The sequence below is a fragment of the Electrophorus electricus genome, chromosome 2 (assembly GCF_041902795.1).
Source record: "Electrophorus electricus isolate QZ-2024a chromosome 2, ASM4190279v1, whole genome shotgun sequence".
Lineage (NCBI taxonomy): Eukaryota > Metazoa > Chordata > Actinopteri > Gymnotiformes > Gymnotidae > Electrophorus > Electrophorus electricus.
In genome coordinates, this window is record NC_137498.1 from 29,356,098 (window position 1) to 29,379,234 (window position 23,137).

The 23,137-nt window shown below is 41.6% G+C and overlaps 1 protein-coding gene across 2 annotated transcripts; it reads right to left on the minus strand.

Annotated features, from left to right (window-relative positions):
• Nucleotides 1-3: 3 nt before the first annotated feature.
• tax1bp1a (Tax1 (human T-cell leukemia virus type I) binding protein 1a) lies at nt 4-20,304 on the minus strand. Of its 2 annotated transcripts, none has more exons than XM_027014949.3 (17): nt 20,175-20,304; nt 18,688-18,900; nt 15,053-15,155; nt 14,187-14,377; nt 13,964-14,068; nt 8,748-8,857; nt 8,329-8,419; nt 7,998-8,159; nt 7,339-7,620; nt 7,098-7,265; nt 6,816-6,885; nt 6,466-6,686; nt 5,043-5,129; nt 3,888-4,068; nt 2,619-2,770; nt 1,748-1,833; nt 4-1,633 (listed from the first exon to the last, which is right to left on the minus strand). In XM_027014949.3, the coding sequence occupies exons 2-17, from the start codon at nt 18,874-18,876 to the stop codon at nt 1,423-1,425; spliced, it is 2,409 nt and encodes an 802-aa protein (XP_026870750.1). In that variant the 5' UTR covers nt 18,877-18,900; nt 20,175-20,304; the 3' UTR covers nt 4-1,422. The 2 variants fall into 2 exon arrangements, with proteins under 2 accessions (XP_026870750.1, XP_026870749.1); XM_027014948.3 differs by having other exon boundaries at nt 13,964-14,071.
• Nucleotides 20,305-23,137: the final 2,833 nt, after the last annotated feature.

Here is a 23,137-nt window from a genome sequence, read left to right on the forward strand (position 1 = left end):
GTGTTACTGTTAATGACACTTCATAGAACCTGAAGACATCTTTATTAGCAAATAAAGCAAGCTTGTTACACATTCACAGAGCAATCAACATAGATTATCCTGACATATTTTAAACAGACAAACATTACATTATTAAACTACACTGATAAATGTCACAATGGTTATGTGGACTTGGAAGAGAACCACTGTCAGAGACTTTAAAAACAAGAACTAAAATTCAGAATGTGTTTTAAATCTCAATTGGAAGGATTGATGACAAAAAGATTCAAAGCTCTGGATACAAGTTAGCATTATCTTTAAGAATTAAGAATCCATATATACTGTGAACTTTTGTACACTACCGATCCCTGATAGTGGCTGGAGGACAATGAAGAAGCAAGATAATCACAACACATCTCAGATCTGACAATAGTACATTACAACTCTGGCCAGTGATCGAGATGTAACAGCACACACGCTTAGAAATCAAAGCACCAGTTTTGTCTTGTCAGGATAAAACCCCCCAAGACCTTTAGAATTCACTGGTGTATGGCACAGATTTTTGGTCTTTTATCAGGAAATATGTGATATTTGAATTGTACAGCCTGTTTGTTATAGTATCAGACTGACAATGTTCAAAACTTCAAAAGCATTCTTAAGCATTATTCATGATATTCATCATTTTTGGCAAGGGTAAGTAGTACAGTAAAACTAGAATTATTGGTCCTTCAAACCAATATGGACACTTCAAATATAATGGAATGAAAACTGGAAATCCTGACTGTCTAGGGTATTTTTTCCTTGACATTAACTTCTAAAACTTGTGAAACCAGGTATTCCTGTCATACGCCACAACAAACTATAAAGACCAGAGATATAGAATGAAGTTATTACATTTTTCATTTTAAATCATATAAAAATCAATAAAACAAATACAGAAAACATCCACTGAGTGGCAAAGAGTAGCAATAAACCCCTGTTCTTCGAGTGCATGTTTATACATAAAGTAAAGCCATTAGCGATCTTTTTTATGTTTACACATAAAGCCATTAGCTATCATTTACTATTGTTGACAGTGCAACCACATCTTATAGCAGCTTCATATACCTTCTAACTAGTCAAACATAACCCCAAAAAAAACAAAACAAGAAAAAAAAAAACAACGTAATCTGTTAAAAGGATAAAGTTTGACACCTGGTAAAAAATTTACTGTGCCTTTACAAGTCTGGACATCTGAGTCACACGTCTGTGTATGTGCAAATCAAACAAACATTCTGTTTGGTAAATCCTAGTAATGACAAAAACATGCGACCATTAGCACACAGCCAAGTGACATCATTAAAAAGTGCCGAACCAAATATTTAAGCTACTCTGTCTCCTGTGTGAAGTCTGGTTGTGATAAAAGCAGGCGATGACGTGACGACTTGGGAGGTCTGCTCCGGTCTAGTCAAAGTTGTCGAAGTTTAGCACATTGCCGTCGAAGTGTGTGAGTACGTGTTTCTCGTACAGACGCTGCTGGCAGTCCAGCGGGAACTGCTCGGAACAGACAGGGCACTCCCGCCAGTGGGACTCCACGTGACGCTCGAAGCTGCGCTGCTCAAAGTGCGGCGGGAAAATCACTTCACAGAGAGGACAGCGCTTATGAACGTCAGTCCTGAAAGGGAGAGAAAGCGAGCAACACAGTTAAACTCAGCACTCTGGTTAGTCTGAGAAGCTGGGTAAGATGGGCAAGTGTGAAGTAGTTTATGTATGTATGTGAGATTGTTACCTGGTGTCAAAGCAGAAGCTAGTGCTGTTCTCATTGGACTCTGGACTCTGATGTTCACAGACTGCTGGGGTCTCACCATCTCCTCCCTATTAGAGGTCAGATTAACAGGTCAGATTAACAATTCAGGTTAAAACAAAAACACACCTCCACTTTCTGACTGGACAACTACTAGAGAAAAAAAGATAATATTAACCAAAAAAACACTGCTTCCTGAGTGAACCACTATTAAAGACAACAGCTAAGATTAAGACAAACTCACCTCACTTCCTGACTAAACCATATGCTGACTTTGGATGTCTTCAGAAACAACTAAGTGGCACTTCCATTTGGTTACTAAAAGTACATATGCGCACACATATGCACCCACACACTATTCCTACTAAAAGTCACAGCTGTCTGCACACAGCCAGTTCGCTGCAAAGGTTAATGGGCCTTTAATGTAGCAAACGAGAGAAGGAGAGAAGCGGGTCGCTGGAGAACGGCAATCAGGCAGAGCACAGGCAGACATCCCCAGCCAATTAGCACAGACCTCGTCAGCTCCGCCTGCTAACGAGCCTCCACCCTCGTCACTCTAATCCACTAACGAGCCAAAGAAGAAAAGCCTTAATTGCATTTTTATGCAAACTGCCCATCCTTTCTGAAAACTGCGTTGGCCCCATGACCTGACATGTCCAGTGAGTGGGTGAATGAAAGAGAGGGCAGGAGGAATGGAGGAGAAGAGGAGGCGGGGTGTGAAGGAGAGGTGCGTACAGATGAGAGAGAGGCTGTGAGAGCAGAGAGACAGGAGAAATGGCTATGGGCCCGTTTAAACCACGAACATGACACAGAAGTGATTGGCACAGGAGCTGAAGGAATGAAAGAGGGTTCTCACGCTAGGGCGCTCCTCAGTAGGGTTCTCCAAACCATCAGGGGGGCTAAGACTTCGTGATGGCTGACTGCAGACAACAGGCCCTGCCCACAGAGGCAGGGCAACAGGAGGGAGCTGGCAAGTCTGTTGTGGTGACAGCGCCCCATCTGCACCATCTAGAGAGGAATTCAAGAAGACATAATGACACCAACGTGCAGAACACTGGACATGTCATAGAAGTGCAGCCAGCCATGTACATAGCACATCTGAAACATCTAAAGCAACAACTCAAAGAATACTGTAGCTAAATAAATAAATTAATAAAAGTTTAGCAGTTCATGCACACAAGCATATTTACAGCATGTAAAATTAAGATTCAACTTATTGTCATTGCTCAGTGTAAATACAAGGCAAAGAAATGCAGTCTTCACATATCCATCCCAGCTTCTTTTTGGTCGACATGCAGGTTCATCTGTTGGAGCTGAGAGGGTTAAGGGCCTTGCTCAAGGGCCCGAAACTGACTACATGGCAGAACCAGAATTCAAACCCAAAGACTTCGGAATGATAGCCCAAAGTCCTATCCACTATACACAAACTATATATGGAAATATATAATACACTGCAAAATAGGTGTGTGTGTATACATACCACATGTATACACTCCTACATTTTGAAGACAAATTATATATAGTTGGTCTCCTAAATGCAGTGTGAATACACACACTCCTATTTAACAGCGTGACAGCATGTGTGCTCCCCAGGAATCAAATACATTATATTGGTGTTGCCAGCACCTTGCACTGCCTACTCTACCTTAGCTACAGACCACTAACAATAAATGTATATACAAAATAATTATACACAATATTCTCAACTTTTAGCATTGGAAGAATAGGAAATGTTATCAACACAAATAACAAAATCTAAACAGTTCTTGACAGATGAACAGGGTTGATGTAAAAATTACATCATTTTTATATCAAGTGAGACAAATTATCCAGTGTGCATGGTGTTTGCCACCAATTACACAGACTTATTTTAATGGTAATTCCTGGATATTCAGATATTCCTGGAAACAGCCCCCTCAGTTGCTCACTGGCTCTCTTAGACCTGCCCCCTCTGATCCACAATAGGAACCAGAGAGTGTAGTCTTTGGGAAGCTGAGCTTTGTACAAATGCCAGACAGACGATTCTGTGGCCAGACACCTACGCAGGGTCTTTGTTTCCATTTCTCAGTCTAACACTGCTCTACATTTAGTGAGTTGCGTGTTACATGGCTGATGGATCACTCACCACGTGTCTGCTCTGCAGAGTACGGGTTTCCATACCGCAGCTCAGCAGGGTGATGGGGCACCAGCGGAAGTGGGGGTGGGTCCTGGGGATACGGCACGGGATACTGTAACAACACAGGCTCCCTGACCTCTGACCTCTGGCCTCCAGTCCCCCCCTCCCTGCTCATGCATGATCGAAGCTCCTGTGAGAGAGAGAGAAGGGTCATTGTCATGGTTACTGCAGAGCAAGACACTTGGTCAAACTGGCAAGGTTATGCCTGCTTCATAAGCAAGACCATTTGATCGCCACATTAATGTGGGAATCTTCAGGCGTGGATAAAGGAAATCTGAGAGGCAGGAATTTTCAGAAGTTTCTGGTTCTTGTTCTCTTCTGTGATGAGCCCCTCAACCACTAAAACACAGGCAATGTCTACTAGCTTCATAGCACATAGACACTAGATACAAAGATAACAAGATCTGTAATAGAGCTGGTTAACGGAAGTTTAAAAACATTGATATTTAGCTGTAAACCAAAGCATTTTAATAATATAATAATATATTTAATATATTTAATAATATAAAGAGCTTCTGCTCTCAATCAAAACCCCAGACCATAGTTTGAAAACCAGCCAGTCACAATCATAGCTATTCCTAACTTCACTGAAAATATGTCCACAGTGCAGCTGCAGCACTACAGGAGTTACCACAGGGAGCAAAATTACAGAAGATCTTGGAGAACAAATCATATTTTACAGATAAAATATCTCCAATGTTTAAATAGTAATAGCATTGTACTGTTCTATCTTTCTCCTTTTTGCTGACCTCCCTGACCTAAGACAGGTCATGATTAGAGGAACTATTCCCACATTTAACATTTATCGTAGGTGCTGATGGGTCATCGAGAGCAGACTGTGACATTTACTCTGTACTCAGCTGGACTCAAATACCTCAGCTGCCAAATCTAATGAAAGTGCTTAGGGTATAAATCCTCGATTATGCACATAATCTCTTGTACAACCACCTCTGTCCATACATTCCTGGATCACAGTAAATGTAGAGAAAAACATAAAATGTGGTCAATATTGGGAGAATCTATTGGATCCAAATGTTGGATCCAGAGTTTAAAAGGCATTTCTGTGTTTAAAAAGGGTGTCAACAGTTTCATGGACATATTTACATCGGCAAGAATCTCCTTCTCTCTGGTCACCTCTGCAAGACTCTCACTCAGTGCTGTCACCTCTCTGTCTTTCGCATCCAACAGGGCCTGTGTACACAGAGACACAGTGACAAACACGAGTGAACACACACACACACACACACACACACACACACACACACACACACACACACACACACACACACACACACACACACACACACCGACCAAGAGGAAAGGTGGGCCTTCAGTTCCACAGCTGGGACAATTGGATACAAGAGTTAAAGTGACTGTGCGTGATGCGGTTGTTAATTTTAGTGTATTATTATTTCTATTAGACTATTATTATTAAGTCTATCATGTGCTTTTATGTGCTATTAAGTCTATTATTTTAAGTAAAAATGAACAAACTCAGGAAATCAAACTTTTTAAAGCCTTGCAAATTGTAAAACTATTTACACAAATGATTTGCTGCAAACGATATGATGAATATTTCCACAAAATATACAGTATATGTATAAGCTGAAAGATGCCTTAAACTTTTTTTTTTTTTTACAGATGTAGCCATGGTAATGCTAGACACTCTGCCTCAGAAAAATCTTTTATACCCCAAAACCGAGCAAACTGTTATTTTTATTTTGAGGTTTCTTACATTTTGTAAACATGATTTAAATCTGGCCTGTAAACTCATTGTTGTCCAGAAGAACTTGATTTAAACCAAGAATGACTTCTGAAATTAGTATATCTGTAAAAATTCAGATTTAAGCTTGGTAAATCAGTGCATGTATTTCAACTTTTTGTCTCAGTTTAAAAGCAAATTTTGATAATATTTCAGGAGCTCATCTGAAACAGTGTCTACACTCTCTCGCGGTTTCTCTGTATTATGACTGTGTAGATGTGTTTGGGTTTAGACCTATGATGACATGGGCTCGCCTAAGTTCTTTACGCTGTCTTACAGTAAACACCCATAAAGCACAGGGTGCATGAATATGTGTGCACATGTGTATGTGTGTGTGTGTGTGTGGCTGTATGTGTGGCTGTGAGCGTTTTTAAACATGTATAGATAAATGATCTCGCGCCTTTTATGGCATCTCCTCTAAATACTCAGACAGGGGCATCCCTTTACAGCCTAGTGTCTTCTCCACTCAGTCAATCCATTATTTCACAACACACACACATATACACACACACACACCCACACCCACTCCAGCAGACTCCCAGAGGTCTCACAGAAACCAGATATCATAGTGAGCCAGACACCTTGACCTCAGATGAACCTCTCCCATGGAGGACAGATTGGCCATGCTTCAGGGTCTGCTGCTCTGTCATGGGAAGGCATGCACTCACAGTGCTCAGTGTGTATGTGAACTGTATTAGCAGGCTGTGCGTGTGTTTGTATGCACTGTATTTGTACAGCAGGATGTGTGTGTGTGGGGGGGTGTACCTTAAATCGTTGCTCTTCATTGACCAGCTGCAGTTTCAGGTTTTCATTGATGGTGCACTGCTCTCTCCACCTTTCCTCCATCTGTGCCAGCTCCATCTCCACTGACATGCTATGCTCCTCCTCTTCATATTCATCATTCTTTTCTGTTTTGTCTTCCTCTTCCTCATCCCTTTCTCTTTCTCCCTCTTCAACTGCACAGTCCTCTATCTGAGCTTTCTCCTCTGTGAGAAATAGAAATGACAAGACTACAAGGCAAACACTGCAGCGCACATACTGGGTTACTGTACCAGGTTAGTGTATCAGGTTAGTCTTTACTAACACACACTGGGTTAGTTTGTGTGTTTGTTTACCAGGTGAGTCCGTATTGACTGCTTTTGGCTCCTGAGTGGTCTCTGTAGATGCGTCGTTTGTCTGGCACTCCTGCAAGAACACAGTTACATGACCTCAGTAATTGTGCAAACCTTCAAGTCACTGCAGTTCTGAGGAATGGAAAGAATACATTGTTTTAAAAGCCCCACAATGATATAATGTGGGTGATACAGATTTTATATATATAAATATATATTAATTTTAAGTTTCTTTAAGTTTGTGGCCCTGTGCCAGTAGATGGCGCCGTGGCTCTGCCGGCTCACCCCCTGCTGCTGGAGCTTGGTCACATGTCTGCGCAGACGCTGGCACTCCCTGTACTTCTCCTTGTAGTGTCCTGCAGCCATGTGCAGCCTCAACTTCAGCTCCTCCACCTCCTTCTGCAGCTCTGCCTCTAGCTCAGAGGCCACGCCCACTCCTCCAACAGTCCTGTCCTGAACACAAACAGGCTGTTGTGTGTGCTGACCTTACCTCTAGCACGCTGTTCAGGCTGTTCTGTATGCTCACTGTTTCCTGGAATGCTTGGCTCTTCAACTGCTGTAGCTGGTCCTGGGCCTGCCGGAACTCCTCGTGGGTGTCGGCCAGGCTGGCACGTAGGGTATTTGTCTCCTGGTGGGCATCACCGAGGCTGGCCCGCAGGATGTCGGCCTCCTGGCGGGCACGGAGGAGCTCAGCCATGGTGCGGTCCCGGCCGGCAGTGGTGTCACGTAGCTCCGAGCCAAGCATGGCTGCTTGCTGCCCTGTGGCCTGGAGCTGCTCCTCCACCTGACGCAGCTGCTCCCTCAGAGTCTAGGGAAGCACACCGTTAGTTTTGTCTAGAGTAGAGGGTTTACATGAGTTTATAAAATATTTGTATACATGGCCACTATATCTTTGGTGTACATCTATATGTGCATTTGTTTCTTTTTTAATGTACTTTTTTTGTGTTTGTTTGTATCTGTTAGCACAGTGAGTGTGTGGGGATGTACATATTGCATATTATAAGATTACAGTGTAATCAGAGCAAGGGCTTTTCATCTCCTTCACTCCTATATGTGGAAACCCCCTATGAACATTATATACTGCAGGATGTAAACTACAACCAGCTTGACTGAGACCAAAGTAATGCTGCACCCAGTCTGGCCTGTGTCTGTGTGTCTGCGTGTGTAAGTGCATGTGGGTCTTACTGTGTCCCCCAGGTGCATGTGTGTGTTTTTTTCTGCACGGAGTCTGTGAATCTCCTCCTCGTACTGGGCGATGGTCACCTCACGGTTGAGCTCCACAGCCTTTAACATCTGTAGCTCTGCACTCAGCTTAGTGTTCTCTAGTTCAGCGCTGCGCATGTGGGACTACACACACACACACACACACACACACACACACACACACACGTGTAATCATCTTAGTGTCCGCCAGTTCAATACTGCTCACATGGGACCACACACACACACACGTATGTGTGCTTGCACACACATTCCTGACTGATCATCTGCATGCCTTGTTAGAGGTTGTACTCACTTTATAGAGTTCTCTCTCTTCTCTTTGGTTCTTTAGCTGCGTCTGCAGGACATCCCTCTCAGACATCACCTTCTGCAGCTTGTCTCTCAGGCTGCAGCACAAACAATCAGAAACACACACACACACACACAAACAGAAACAATCACACATATGCATGCATGCACGCACAAACAATCAAAAACACACACACAAATCTGCATGCACACACAATCAGAAATCCACTCCCCCAGCACCAGATGCATGTTCACACACACTCTCAAAGCAAACTCAATTACATACTAAATGTACACACAGAGCAGAGACACTGAGTGCAAGCTATAGGTCTTAAAGACCTCTGTTTTTACATGGAAAATGTTCAATATTGTACTGTGCAAGTGTATGTGTAAGTGCACATGTGCATGCAGATGCATGCTCCCTACCAGTCCAGCTCTGTCTCTTTGAGCACAGCTCTCTGTGTGACTGCCAGCAGGTCCTGCTCCAGCTGTCTCACTCTAGCCTGAGCCTCTTCCCACAGCCCATGCTGCACCTCCTGCCATAGGATAGACTTACCTCAATCAAACAATCCAGCCAATGGCCAGGCACCATCTTCAATGAAAATCTCAATAGCACCATCTTTGTCATTTTTTTGCCTCATTTAGCCATTGTTTTTGATATTTTGGATCAAAACTGGAAAATAAGAAGCAATAAATAAAAAGGTTGTTCTAGAATTTGGTGTCAGTGAAAAAACCCTTAGTGTGCTGTTACAAAAAAATGTTAATAGAGTATTCAACCGCATGAGTTTATATACCACAGGCTAAAGCCTCTCAAGTTCTTAATGTGGAGAAGAGCAGAGCTTTGAACAGACACTCCTGTTCTAACATGTTCATATTCAAAGTCATACCCCATAAATCATGGCAACATCTGGATCTGACATCACAGACACACACATCCAAACACGCACACACATACTCACGAACATGCACACACACTCACTGATACATGCACACAGCTCCAGGCGTTTAGTGGCTGGTGGTGTTTTATGTTGCACCATTCCTGCACACACATATAAAGAGCATATAAAACATGCAACTGTAAAATCTGCAGCCACCAACCTCTCTTAAGGTACTATGATAAAGAGCAACTACACTCATCAGCCAAAGGGAACAGGCATGGAGATGGTACGTCTGAAAAACCTTTGCCGAGCAACTGCACACTGACTGGAAATAATGTCACGGGTTCCTTTAGAGAAACCTATCAGGTATCATACACACACACACACACACACACACACTCAAGTACACACACACACTCTGGGTCAGAAGAAGGTGTAAGTATTGCAGGGAAGTAAAAAAAAGCTGTTATGAGGGTGTTTATCCTTAATAGTGGGTATTATTTGCTCTTCATGGTGGACACACCCACATACACACACACACACATATATACACATGCACACAAATAAACAACTAATTGCATCACACAAGAGGCACAAGGGGGAGCTGTAAGACTTAAGGATGACCACAGCAGTGCCATCCTGCTTCAGGTCTCTGTAATGAAATATCTCCCAGAAGCCCTAGAGCATGCACCCAGAGGGAGAAGAAAAAACACAGGTAAAACCCTAAAAGAAAATCCTGATACACAGTATGCAGACTTTATCCAATGGCAAGAGAATCAAGAACATTCTAATCTTTCACATTGCCTTTCTGTCTACATGGAAGTCTGCAACACTACAAGTTTACTTTTAAAAAAGGCATTATAAGAGGGGGAATAATTACTGTATCTGAAACCCTAGACACTGATGACCCCATCCTGACAATCACACACTACACTAAAGACACAATATTAATCTTGGACAATGAAACCAGTCTGGCCTTTTTTAGAGATGTGTTTCCTCTGCTGAAAGCAAAGGTATATAGAGTGTGTGAGTGCCACTGTAGTGCAAGTGCCACTGCAGACAGCACAGACTCTGAAGAAAAAATCTCAGATGCTCAGTTCCTGTTACACCCCACAGCCCCTCCCACACCCCCTGCTGACCCACAGTCAGACCCTGGCCCTGCTAGAGCTGGACTTTGCTGAGATTAAAGAGCATACCCAGAGCAGGCTCTCAGACCTCACCACTGCCAGCTCCATCCAGCAGCGCAGAGAGGGCATCCAACTGGAGGTCCTCTCAGAGGGAGAACCAAGCCACTGTCACTGAGCTCAGAGACACTGAGAAAGATACAGGAGGAGAACCAGAGCCTGAGAGCACAGATGGCAAAGCTGAAAGAGCAGCAAGAGAAAGAACTTTCACAAGATATCTCCACACCCCGCCTCTCTCCCGCTCAGGCCCCCTCACACACCGAAATCCTGTGATACAGCACTGGGTACTGATACCTCATGCAACACACTTTCAGACCCCAGCTCCCTCCCAGCCCACACCAGCCAAACCAGATAAGCAAAGTGTTCATGTGGTGCTTCCAACTAGACATTCCTGGACTCCCCCAGGCTCTTCCCTGGATGGTAGGTAACATCAAACATCACTGCATCACCACTGGCCAGGCACAGCAGATATTGAAAAGGGACTCTCAGAAACCCCCAGTGCATCATCATCCACACAGACACCAATCACCTCCACTCTCAGTGTGATGGCACTGCCGAGACAGTGTGGAGAGTAGCTAAGAGAGCCACCCTGAAGTGTCCTGAGTCCCGGATCACCATCTCCACACTGCTGCAACAGGCTGATACACCTCCACACATCATCATATACTCATACCCCATACTCACCTGCAACTACAAAGCCCTGTACAGCCATACACTTACCTGCTGCTCCACAACCCCACTCAAAGAGACAGAAGCAGAAAGCCTCCATGACAAAAGCCCTCCCCACGACAAACACCATAGAGTTATGCTGCAACTGTGGCCCAGCCACCTGCAACAGCCCTTCCCCTGCTACAACAGCCCGTCCCCCAACTACAACAGTCTCTCCCTCTACTACAATAGCCCCTCCCCCGCTACAAACAGCTCCTCCAACAGCTACAGCAAAGCTGGCAGAGATAAAGGAGATACTCCACATCCTCATGATGTTTGTCTTTTTGAGGGCCAGGTTCTGGTAGCAGTTCTCTAGCAGGGCCAACTGCTGCTCTATCTCCTTAGTGACAGCAGCACCAGGTCATCTGTATAGAGCAACAATTTAACTTCTCTGTCTTGTAAGGCCAGGGGATGCAGACTGCTCCAACTGCAATGCTAACTGTAAATATTGACCATTAATAGACTGAGGCTGCATCCCTGCTTCTCAAGTGAAGAACTCTGTACGTTTGTTGCCAGTTCACTCAGGCAGCACAACCTTAGAGCACAAGATGCAGACACTTACCTTGGCCTCATTATTATTGCATCAGGGAGTTTCAGCAAGGCAGTGAATGCACTAAAGAAAAAAGCCCACAGAGAACTATATATAATAAAAAGGAAATTCTACAATACTGGTATACCCATTTCAATCTGGTTCATATTATTTATATTGTAATACAGCCTACTGTGCTGCATGGAAGTGAGGTATGGGGTCCATTCAGTCATCATAGCCACATTAGATGGGACAAGCATCCAGTCAAAGCCCTGCATGCAGAATTCTAGTGAAAGTGTAAGCAGGGGTGAGATAGGCAGATTTCCCCTATCAATATACATACAAAAAGATATGTAACTAAATTTCTGTATGCATTTAAAGACCAGTCCCAGATTCACACTGCATTTTGAAGCACTACAGAGCCAAGAACTGAACCCTAACAAGAAACCTCTTAGTCATTTGGTTCTGAAGCTCACTAACCCTGTAACAACTACTACCACAGTCCAGCCTCTCACCAGCACTGCTTTACCACCAAACCTAAAACTAAATCAGATCATAAAGCAAAGTAAAAATAATTATTTGGAACACTTGGATTATGAAACTAAAACTCAAAGTAAATTAAATTGTTATAGGGCCCTAAACAAAGAGCATGAATTAGCAGAGTATCTCCTTACTGTCAGAAATACAAAGCAGAGACAGATCCTAACCAACCACAGGCTCAGTGAGCACAGTCTGGCTATAGAAAAGGCAGACATTTTCACATTAAAAATACAAACATAACCCCAAATTTCAGTAATATAACTCAACATGAAAAATGACAAATCTTTCTTGGAGCAGAGCACACATCAACCCTTGCTGCAAAATATGTAGCAACATGTCATTGCATGAGAATCAGTGACAACCTCCCCTCTCCTCAGTCCTACTTCTCACAACTAAATCACCAGTCCTCTTTGCTAAATCTTTACATATTAAGTAGTTATATATATATATATATATATATATATATATATATATATATATATATATATATATATATATATATATATATATATATAATGTCTTAATGACTTGTTGAAGTTACAATAATACTATCATTATTATTATTATTGTGGTTGATGGTGGTAGAGATTTTATTACGATGTTATTTTTATTATATGAAGTTAACAATACAAACATTTTGGGAGCTCTGGCAGTATTGCATTTTGTACAGTCATGTCAGTAAAGCCATCCTGACTTGACAGGCAGAGAGAGAGAGAGAGAGAGAGAGAGAGAGATTTCTACACCGCGACACATGGCAGGGCTGCAATAACATCTAAGAGACCTGTAAGAGAGACACGAGGAGAGAGGCAGAGAGAGGAAAAGGTGAAGAAGTGAAAGAGAAGAGGAAGGGAAGATATAGGAGAGAAATCATAGAAACACAGCATCCAACAGCTGAGCGCCCTCAGACCCAGCTGTATAGAACACTCTTCCCTCTACTTATTTCACTCCATATATCAGCCACACAATAACGCTGGCTCTGTCTGGCTTTATTTCCATAGTTCATTTTTGCAGGTTGAAAATATCACAAAAGGCAGCTCTAAGAAATGTTCTTGGGGGTGACCATCCTGCAACCTGAGTAGCACTCCCATGAGCTGGTTCAGAAAGTGACTACTTATTCCCACTAATGCGTGTGTGGAAATGGGTTCCTGTGTATGTGTGTTTATGTACTTGATGAGTGTGATGAGTGTGTGTGTGTGTGTGTGTGTGTCCATCCACGAGCAACACTATCTGTTCCTGTTTTTAATAGAGTCTTCTCCCACATTTGAGACTTTTAAGACTAACCTAAAATCTCACTTATGTTCCCAGGTGTTTAGATCTTAAAGCCCATTGGTTTGTTTGGTTTTATTGAATTGTTTACAATAGGTCTAATTTTAAATACTCGAAATTTGACTTAATAATTAATATATGATTACTGTTTAGTATTTTTTAGAACATGAAATCAAACAAAGAAACAAAATCTAAGGTGGGGTGTGTGTGTGTGGGTGTGTGTGTGTAGAAGGGTTTGGGGTACTCAAATTTGAAACTGTGTTTATGTTGTCTGCAGTCAGTTACCCAGTTACCTATGTACACACACACACACACACACACACACACGTTATCTGATAAGGCAAAGTGCTTTTGGGAACTGTGTGCCAGACATGCAGACAAAGGGTCTTATACATGGAGCCAGAGTGTCTTCATACACACAGCCACTCACATAGCACACTAATGTGGGGATAACTTGAACTTGTGATCACCAGTGTGTTACAGGCACAAAGTGTATATGTGTGTGTGTGTGTGTGTGTGTGTGTGTGTTTCTGGTACCTGGCTGTGTCTTCTTTGCTCCTCCCGGAGCTGGTCTCTCTCCTGTGTGAGGAGACGCACCGCTGCCTGCAGCTCCCTGCATTCCTGCTGCACCTCCTCCACACACTGCTACACACACACACACACAAAGGGAGAGGATGACAAACATGAAAGGCTCAGTGGAAAGTCACCTCTAGTTTGCATTACAATCTGTGACTGTGTGTGCATATACAAGCTTGTTTACCTCCAGAAGGCCAGTTTTGGTTGTAACCACCAGTATGTCAGAGTTCCCATCATCCTCCACAGCCAGAAGCTCCTCCCCAGTGGGTGTGGCTGGACGGAACTGGAAGGGAGTGCTGGCTCCTCTGATTTCGCCCGTGTGGGTAACGTAACAAAACTGATAAAACTCGCCATCGCTACGGGGAACATAGTAACCTATGCGACCAAGACAGTGATTATTATGTCAGGTAGCAGCTTACTTCATAGAATGCACATACAATACATACAATATTATCCATGGAATACACTATATAACTGATATATTTACTGCATGTCTCAGAATGCTGCTCCTGTGTTAGCCCTTGTTTATCCTTGGACTTGTTTAGTTCTATGAAATGTATGTTCTATGAAATTAGCTACTAAGAGTGAGACTACTGGCAAGAGGGCTGTGTGTGGAAATGACTAGGTGAGCATGAGCCTGGGTTAACCTTAAACCTAATCCTGCTGCCCCTAATCCTAAACCTGCAATGTGGGCCAACTGATTTGCAGAAGAGTTATGACACTTAGCAGAACCATGTGTTTGTGTGCACAGCACATGTAAAGGTAGCATACCAACAGTTGTGTTTCCGGAAATATTTCTTTACACACTGCATTCACAGAGTGAGCATTCATTAATCTACTGTGAGAATGTGTGTATCTGCGTGTGTCTGTGTACATATGCGAGCGTGTGTAACCATGCCTGCGTTTTTGTGCGTGCATGCGAGTGCGTGCCTCTGTGTGTGTAATATGTAATTATATATATATATATATATATTTTAATTAGACACTCACACACACACACACACACACACACACACACACACACACACACACACACACACACACACATACCCTGGAAGACAAGAGTTCTATGCACGCTGGAGGCTTCAGTGTAGTTCTCTGGCATAGGAGACCACAAGAATGTGTAGTAGTCACGGGCACTGCTCCATCCCACCTACCCCCCCCCCCCCCCCCAAACACATACATGTGCACGCGCGCGCACACACACACACACACACACACACACACACACACACAGAATGAATGCTAAACACTGCTTGTGGATTTCCCTGTCACTTTGCCCTAGTAAACTCCTCTGTCCATCTGAATGATTACAGAAAACATTTTATTTTTAACTGTTTAAAATAGAACACAAGCTTAAAAAAACATAATAAAACATAGCTAAAGCAGACAGAACTACAACTAAGAGAGAGCAAGCGAGCGAGAGAGAGAGAAAGACTAATAATCACTTGTTTATCAGATGCAATTTAGATTATACTTTGTAATGTTTTCATCATATTCTTTTTGACAAGTTGTAAATATCATAACAGGCAACTAACACATGCAAACACATGGAAAGGATTAGTTTCTCTCTTATGTTAAACAGCTGCTGAGAGATCTCTTCATGGATAGCATCTAGAGGCCATTGAACTACATGACTGGCTCCTAAATTTTGATCTTAATCCAAATCACATTTAAGAAACACCATACAGCATTTACACTGCCATATTTAACTGAAACATCTTAGACAATTAAAAAAAAAATAAAATCATTTTGCCATCTTGATTACCATTTTGGTTACCTGTTCTTTACAGCAGAACTTTGTTCAAGTGCCACATGACCAGTTTAAAAGAGATTTTAAAAGACCACAGAAAAACACAAATGAAGTTGACAAGAATGCAAAAGGTTACAAACACTTAAAGACCTAAAAACCATGAAGAACAAGAGGAGGGGAACATAACAGAGGGGTCACCTGATTGAGCAGGTACAGCAGGGTGCTTCTGGTAACACCAAGGTCATGGGTCTGATTCCCACAGAGCTCACACAGTCATACTGATAAACATGCAAGTCTGAGTAAGAGTGTCTGCCTCTGCCAAATACTGTAAATGCAAATTTTTAACCTCAGTCCTGTTGAAAGGTTGTGGTATGTTTTGAAGCAAGTAAGCTATCCCCAATAAATTACACACACTCATTCAGTTAGTCACTCCAGTCTGAGGATTCTCTGCATTGGGGTGATGTTAATATCTTATGTGTGCATGACTGAAGGGGAGAAGATCAGGCACTATAAAAATGTAAGTGTTTAATAATTTTCATTATTATGACATTTGACATAATTGTGATTAGAACAAGTTTTACCTTCCAGTTACCACTGCACCTCCAGCCATCCTAGTAACTCCCCCATCCTTGTAAATGTTCAGGGAGGCACGCAGAGCAGTTTGAGTTTGATACAGTACATCTCAAAGCTCGCTAGCCTGCATGCATTTTTGCGTGTGCTTGTTCCTATAATTCAATTACTATGACTGCATTTAATGTTAGGTGAAATATTCCCAAGAGAAAGTAAAAAATGCTTCTTATGTCCAACCCTCCATCATGAAAATGTCCCATACAATTACATTTTACAACTCTACACACAAAGACTTACATACACACACACACACGGTTCTTTACTGAACGTAATTTGCCAGTATGAATAATGAAAACACACCCTGGCATTACTCTGATGACATCATGACTATCATTTGCTTCATGGAAAATATTCAGTTTTCATTGGGATTGCAGTAAAGTGTGAGGTGTAAATAACCAGGTAATTGCACAGCAGGGAGGTGAGAATGTGCATGTACACACACGTGTTTGTATGTGTGTGATGCCACAGGCCCTACCTGTAATTACAGGAATGATAAATGATGAATAAAATAATAAGAGGGTTGATGTGACCATCAATCAAGCGTGTGAGAGAACATTCCACAAGTGTGTGACAGCTTAATTACATGCTGCATGTGCATCTAAGATGAGTGTGTGTGTGCGCACAGGAGCGAGTGAAAGGAGTGACACACACAGGAAGTAACCCTTGGAATTTAAAACCAGGTGACTGATGCATGTTTCTTCTTGTTCTACAACACGGCTGAAAAAAAAAGACAAATTTAATTAAACTATAAAACACTGCAGGACTATAGGTCTCCTGTAGCAATGATTTCATCACATATCCAATAATACATGTGCTACATTTAATTGCAAAATAGAGAAGAAAACAAATAAAATTTTACACACACTGCCATCAAACAGTCCATGACTCTTAAATGAGAGAAGAAAATAAGTGATGGGAGGACAGGGTGGGTCTATGTTGACATAACGAATCTCTATCTCACAACCACCAGGGGGAGCTGGAGATGCACTAAGCAAACTGAGCAATGCTGTAAGCGTGCTGATTTTTTTTGTTTGCTTGATGTGTGTGTGTGTGTGTGTGTGTGTGTGTGTGTGTGTGTGTGTGTGTGTGTGTGTGTGTGTGCGTAAGGCTGTAAGCCTGCTGTGAGTGTGTGCGTGATAGTAACCATTCCAGTATCAGGCAGACAGCTGTATGATCTGTATGATCTCACCGCTTCCACAAGCCTGGAACCATATTTTTCACTAAAAAGGAAAATGTCTTTCTTTGTAACAAACATAATGTCACTTGCTTATTACAAATGATAATCTCTCTTCTCAACAATAAGAAGTCTTGTGTAAAGCTGTAGTCAGATTAAGCACTCTCCATAGATGAAGGAGCAAACCAGGCATAATAACAAAGAGACAGGACGATGGAGGAAAGGATCACATTTAGAGGATCCTGCTCTTCTGTGTCTGTTTTCTAAAACTTAGTTATCCATCACAGGAAAATGCCCACTGCCACACACACACTCACACACACTCACCACCCTGTAAACTCAGAGCTAACCATCAAACGATTTCTATGGAGTTAAGCATCTATTTCCAATCCACTTTTTCCCCCTATTAGCCTCTACACTTAACCCAGCTCTGACAGATCTGGCTGATTTGAAGCAGATTTTTACATATATAAAGTGTCTCTTTAACTTAACAAGAAGTTTCCACTCATTCATTTCTTCTTAATTAAGTGTGAGACTAAATGCTGTGATAAAAGTGTTAGTGAAGATGAGGATGGGTGGGAATGAGGAAGATGAGATCAAAAAGGTGAAATTTCACTGCTTCTTACAAAAGCACACTGCCAGCTGCACAATACACATGTGCCATTATTTGCAGGGCAGAAGAAATTATCATTCAGAAGTGTATGTGTGCATGTTTGTATATATATGTGTAAGTGTATATGTGTGTGTGTGTGTGTGTGTGTGTGTGTGTGTGTGTGCGCGCGTGTGTGGCTGTTTGCCATGTTAAGTCAGTATGATTTATGTGTAGGCTTTGTTTGTATTTATAGGTCAGGGACGATGATCCAAACCTTGAATTGAATATAATGATAAACACACCTTATAGAGATTATTTGAAATATGACATTTGATCTGGAAGACAGACATAAAAGAGGTGTGTCCATATGAAATGCAGAACAACATAATGGTGCCTCCAGTCTGATGTTGACACTTTGACAAAACGTAGTCTACAGGTGTGAGAGTGAGAGTGAGTGTGTGTGTGTGTGTGTGTGTGTGTGTGTGTGTGTGTGAGTGTGTGTGTGAGAGAGAGAGAGAGAGACAGAGAGAACTTACCTTAAAGATGCCAACCCAGTCTTTTGGGTTTGGAGTGATGAAAGGTGTGAGTGTGTAGCGACATTCCAGAGCTGTCTGAGGCAGAAAGCTCTTCCCAACATTCTGGAAGATCACGTGGGCAAAGTTGGACATCTCTGAGCCCCCACCTCCCCCTCCACACCCTGCTGTGTCACAGGCTGATGACATCATGGACAATTGTATCTATCTGTCTACCTGCCAAGACAAAAACAAAAACAAAACAAAAACTAGTGAGGACCCTGAAGCCATAAGTGGCTGTTACAATGTATGATAAAGGCATGCACATCTCATATTATATATCACCAGCCAAAGGATGGTCAGGATTATTATCATTGTAATTTGGTAAATTCTTAATAAAATTATGACTATAAAAAGGCTATTAAAGGGGCACATTTCAAAACCAGTACAGGACATTAAGAGTTTAGAATCAGATGCTTGACTGTGTTTAAACTGTGCTTAACAAAGTCAGTCAAAAGTATCAGAACTGGTCTGTTTGCTCAAAATACACAACTGCTACCAAAATCAGAAAAACCAAGCCAATACAGCCAGTGTGTCTTATTCCACAACTTCTCTTAAATCAAACCATATGTAGTAATCTGTATAATCTCTAATTCCTTATTACTGTAGGTAATATAATATTCAGTAGCCTAAATCACAAGAGATTCTAGTAAGTTTTCATAATGCAATTTATCAACCACTATTGTTCTGCTGTGCGCTAAGCTCTGCTTATGTATCCATTAAAATCTAATAGTGTTTTATTGGGCTTGTAAAACAGCGTCGTTCCAGCAATGGGAGGAAGGCAGCAACACACAAACTATCGCATAATAAAACATAATAAAGAATAATAAAGCATAATAAAGCATAATAAGCCTTACAGGACGTGAATAAAGAGCTGTACTACGTTTTCTAATATATATGATGCTTGTATCAGTGATTTACGATACGCCTAGGTAGAGGTTATCTGACATATAAAATTAGAAATATGAGCAAGCAGATCCTGAATAGGCCTGTTTCACACGGTGGTAATACTCTTCCATCGCTATTTACGATCAGGTGATTTCACTGTGATTTCATTCAGCACAGAAATAGACGCGTCAACGACAACTGAGATCAACTAAATAAACTAAAACTAGGTAAAACGTGCAGGAGGGCATTTAATGCGGAGGGTAAGGCCTGGATATGTGCTGCTAGCTAGCCTGCAGAAGTCTGCTAGCTTTCACTAGCAACATGTCATCAACCCTGCGAATTGAGCACGTGCTACAAAAAACTGTACTGATTACAGTTACTGGTTACTGGTATCGAACATCGCGCAGTAATTTCAGGTTATTCCCACTGCTCGAGATGTTGAAAGGGGCAAACAGTGCGCATCCGGGGTGTTTTCTGCGGCACTGCCATCATCCAGCACTTACTCAGCTGTGCAAACCAGGCTCAGAGCAAACAGAGCAACATTTAATAAATTAACCATGTACCTGTGGTCCATAGTTTCCGAAGCTCTACGAATTGTTTCAGCTAAACTGCTGGCTGTCAAACGCTACGACTCACAGCAGCTTCGCCGGTTGTCAACATAACCGTGTGGGAATCTTAGTGACGTCACGTCGCTTCCGGTCGCTGCGAGTTTCCGATTGGTCGTCTCAAGGTGAACCACGAACTTGGAAAGTGCGTGTGTGACAGCTGTGGTTTGCTTTAATGAAGCAGCGACTGAATCAAATCCAGCTGTTAACCATATATTTTTCATGGTGCTAAATCGAGTGTAATATTGCTCCTGGAGTCTTTCTCAAAGTTTTAGTTTTAATACCCCTCACTTATTTTTGACTAAACGCAATACGCATACAGTCTTCATGCTTTATTCAGTTATACAAAATTTGGTTGACAGTGCAACATTACTGTGGTTAGCGATTAGATCTACTGTGTTTTTACCTTCACAACTGCATTCAGGTTTCCAAACTTATTTATTTTGCTCATAAGCATGGATACCATTGACGGTGATGGGGTTTCTCCTTGAACAACTCCCAAAAGACTGGTCTCCAGATGTTCAGCGCTTTTCTTTTTATCAGTTAAGATGTGCACGTGGATCTGTACCTGAGACTGAGAAGAAATAATCACCTCCTTCTCCTGAGTCAGAGCAGGGTTTATCAGGAGACATCAAATCCTCACGAGGATTTCCACTAAAATGGGACTGTTAATCAAACATAAGAGGGAATTTAGATGCATGATGACATTTGGACCAGTGAGATTTATTTTTCTGTCCACAACAACAACAACAACAATTCCCATAGTTACAATTAGCTCTAAATCTGACTTTTCACTCATATTTTATATATGCAGTTTATGAGTTTACCAAAGAAACAAGGTGTCAGATTAAAAAGGTGTCAAAAGTACAATAAATCTCTTTTAATGTTAATGCACTAAAGGTGTCAAGCAGTATAAATCAAGTACAAAGCTTTATGAACGATGCTTAAGTAGGCTTAATGTGGAGAACCTTCTAACATTACTCTGTTACTCACAGAAGAAACATACTGGAAAACTAAATATACAATTAGAATTCCAGTCATAGTTGCTTAAAAACGTCTGTGCCTGTTTCGCAGATACGTTTTGCCCACTAGTCCTACAAAATCCTAAATGAATGCTTCCTTAGCAAAAGAGACATTTGAAAGGACATTTATTGATATAAACATTCGGAGTGATGTACCGGATGAATCTAACTATTTAACAGGTTTTGAATATGTAACTAAAATAAATCTCTGCAAATGATTGACGAGCACATTTTAGACGGCGATCATTGCCTGTTGCGTAGACAATCTGTCAAGGATTGGATAAATATTAGTCATTACTACCGCCCCCTTCCTGTCGATATTTAATCGCTGAGGTCAAGGGGAAAGAATCTACTTTGTTAAACTACTTTATTAAGAGGGTGTTAGAATATGTTCAGTTGTCGACCTTATAATGAGGAAGTATTTTTTCTACAGTCCCTAAAACAGTTTGTTGTTTTGATACTGAACTGGTTTGTCAGGTGCTACGTGTTTGCAGAGTGTAAAGAAAGCTTAGCCCGTTTACTGAAAAATGACAGGCGTCTTGAAAAGAGCTAACCACGATACTTTAAGAAACTTGAGCGAGAAAAATAGTAGCCTATTTACAATTTCGTTATTTCACAAAAGTACGTTCTGAGTAAATATTTTATGCCTGTGAAGTTTGTTTCCCAACTAGAAACGGAAAGGTTTAGTTCAAAATAGGGGAAGGCTGCAAACATTTCTGATGTCCGAGTATGGAAGCGTATAGGCTTAAACACTGTGTCGCTGGCTAGTACAGAATCGAATGTTAACGGAGAGAGGCAAATAAAATTGAAACTTGGAATTGAAATACTCAATAAAATATTATGAATCAGTTGTACATTAATTCACTAAGAATACTGAGTTACAGTAAAGATAGTAGGCCTACACTGAGTGCCCGTTCCTCGTCATGTATTCAAAACCTGAAGACGCATAACAACGCATATTACAATGTATAACGACCGAAAATATTTCCATCTTCCTGGCCTTTTATTAGTGTCTACTTAGTCTAAATACAAGTGAGGGAAAGGCTTCTAATATTTGCTAATATGTCATTTGTGTGCACGTTCAGGTCTTGCTGATATTATTGTTTATGTAAATCTGCACACTGAGCAATGACTGAAGGGCATAAGGGGAATTTCAGAAAGCTGGATTTCTCAGTTTGCCAGATAAATTAATCCACATCTCTGAAATAACCAATGGGCATTCCCATTTGTTTCGAATCAACGGGATGTCTGTTATTTCATGAACATAATTGTGTGAGATACTTGAGGAACTTTCCTTGATACTGATGTAATTGCCAAATTAGATTGTTTCCCCTCTGTTATGTCAAGGTTTGCCTCCCTTAAAGCCTCATGTAGATCATTGTCTTCTAAAACCTCAATAGGTTTTTTTGGCCTGGGGGGTGTGGGCTCACCCATGCCTAAGAACCTGATGAAACATGGACATCCTGATGTTGTTGTTGATTTTTTCCAGGAGTCCTGTAAAGAACTATGGGACTAGGAGCTCTGGTACAGCAGCCTGCATGGAAATCAGGAAGAACTCCCCTGAGTTCAGATAACTGATTTTTGCTAAACTGTTGTTGTTGTTTGTGGGGGTTCCCATGATATGTTACACTATTTAAAATAGTTTGCACTATGTTAATAAAACCTCAACAAGTCATCTGTTGTTCATGTTGTCAGAACAATTCTACAGCAGTTCTACAGTATACATCCACCACTGTACTTAGTGCAGCTTAATGTGTTTAAGAATTCACATTGTGGTGTAGCTACTTGCTTTACCAGACATAAACCATTAAGGAGAGCTTTATGCTCTGAAATGGACATGAGATCACTTTCAAAATCACCCCCTCAGCCAGTACTGGTTTAGTGGCATGTTTCCTCACT

Bases quoted from the DNA above. Each gene is read 5' to 3' on its own strand.
- tax1bp1a (XM_027014948.3), bottom strand. From the start codon at position 18,876: ATGATGTCATCAGCCTGTGACACAGCAGGGTGTGGAGGGGGAGGTGGG. The intron at 8,160-8,328 runs GTGAGTACAACC...GTGTGTGTGTAG, and splicing joins AAGAGAGAGAACTCTATAAA to TCCCACATGCGCAGCGCTGA. The intron at 6,687-6,815 runs GTAAACAAACAC...TATTTCTCACAG, and splicing joins AGTCAATACGGACTCACCTG to AGGAGAAAGCTCAGATAGAG.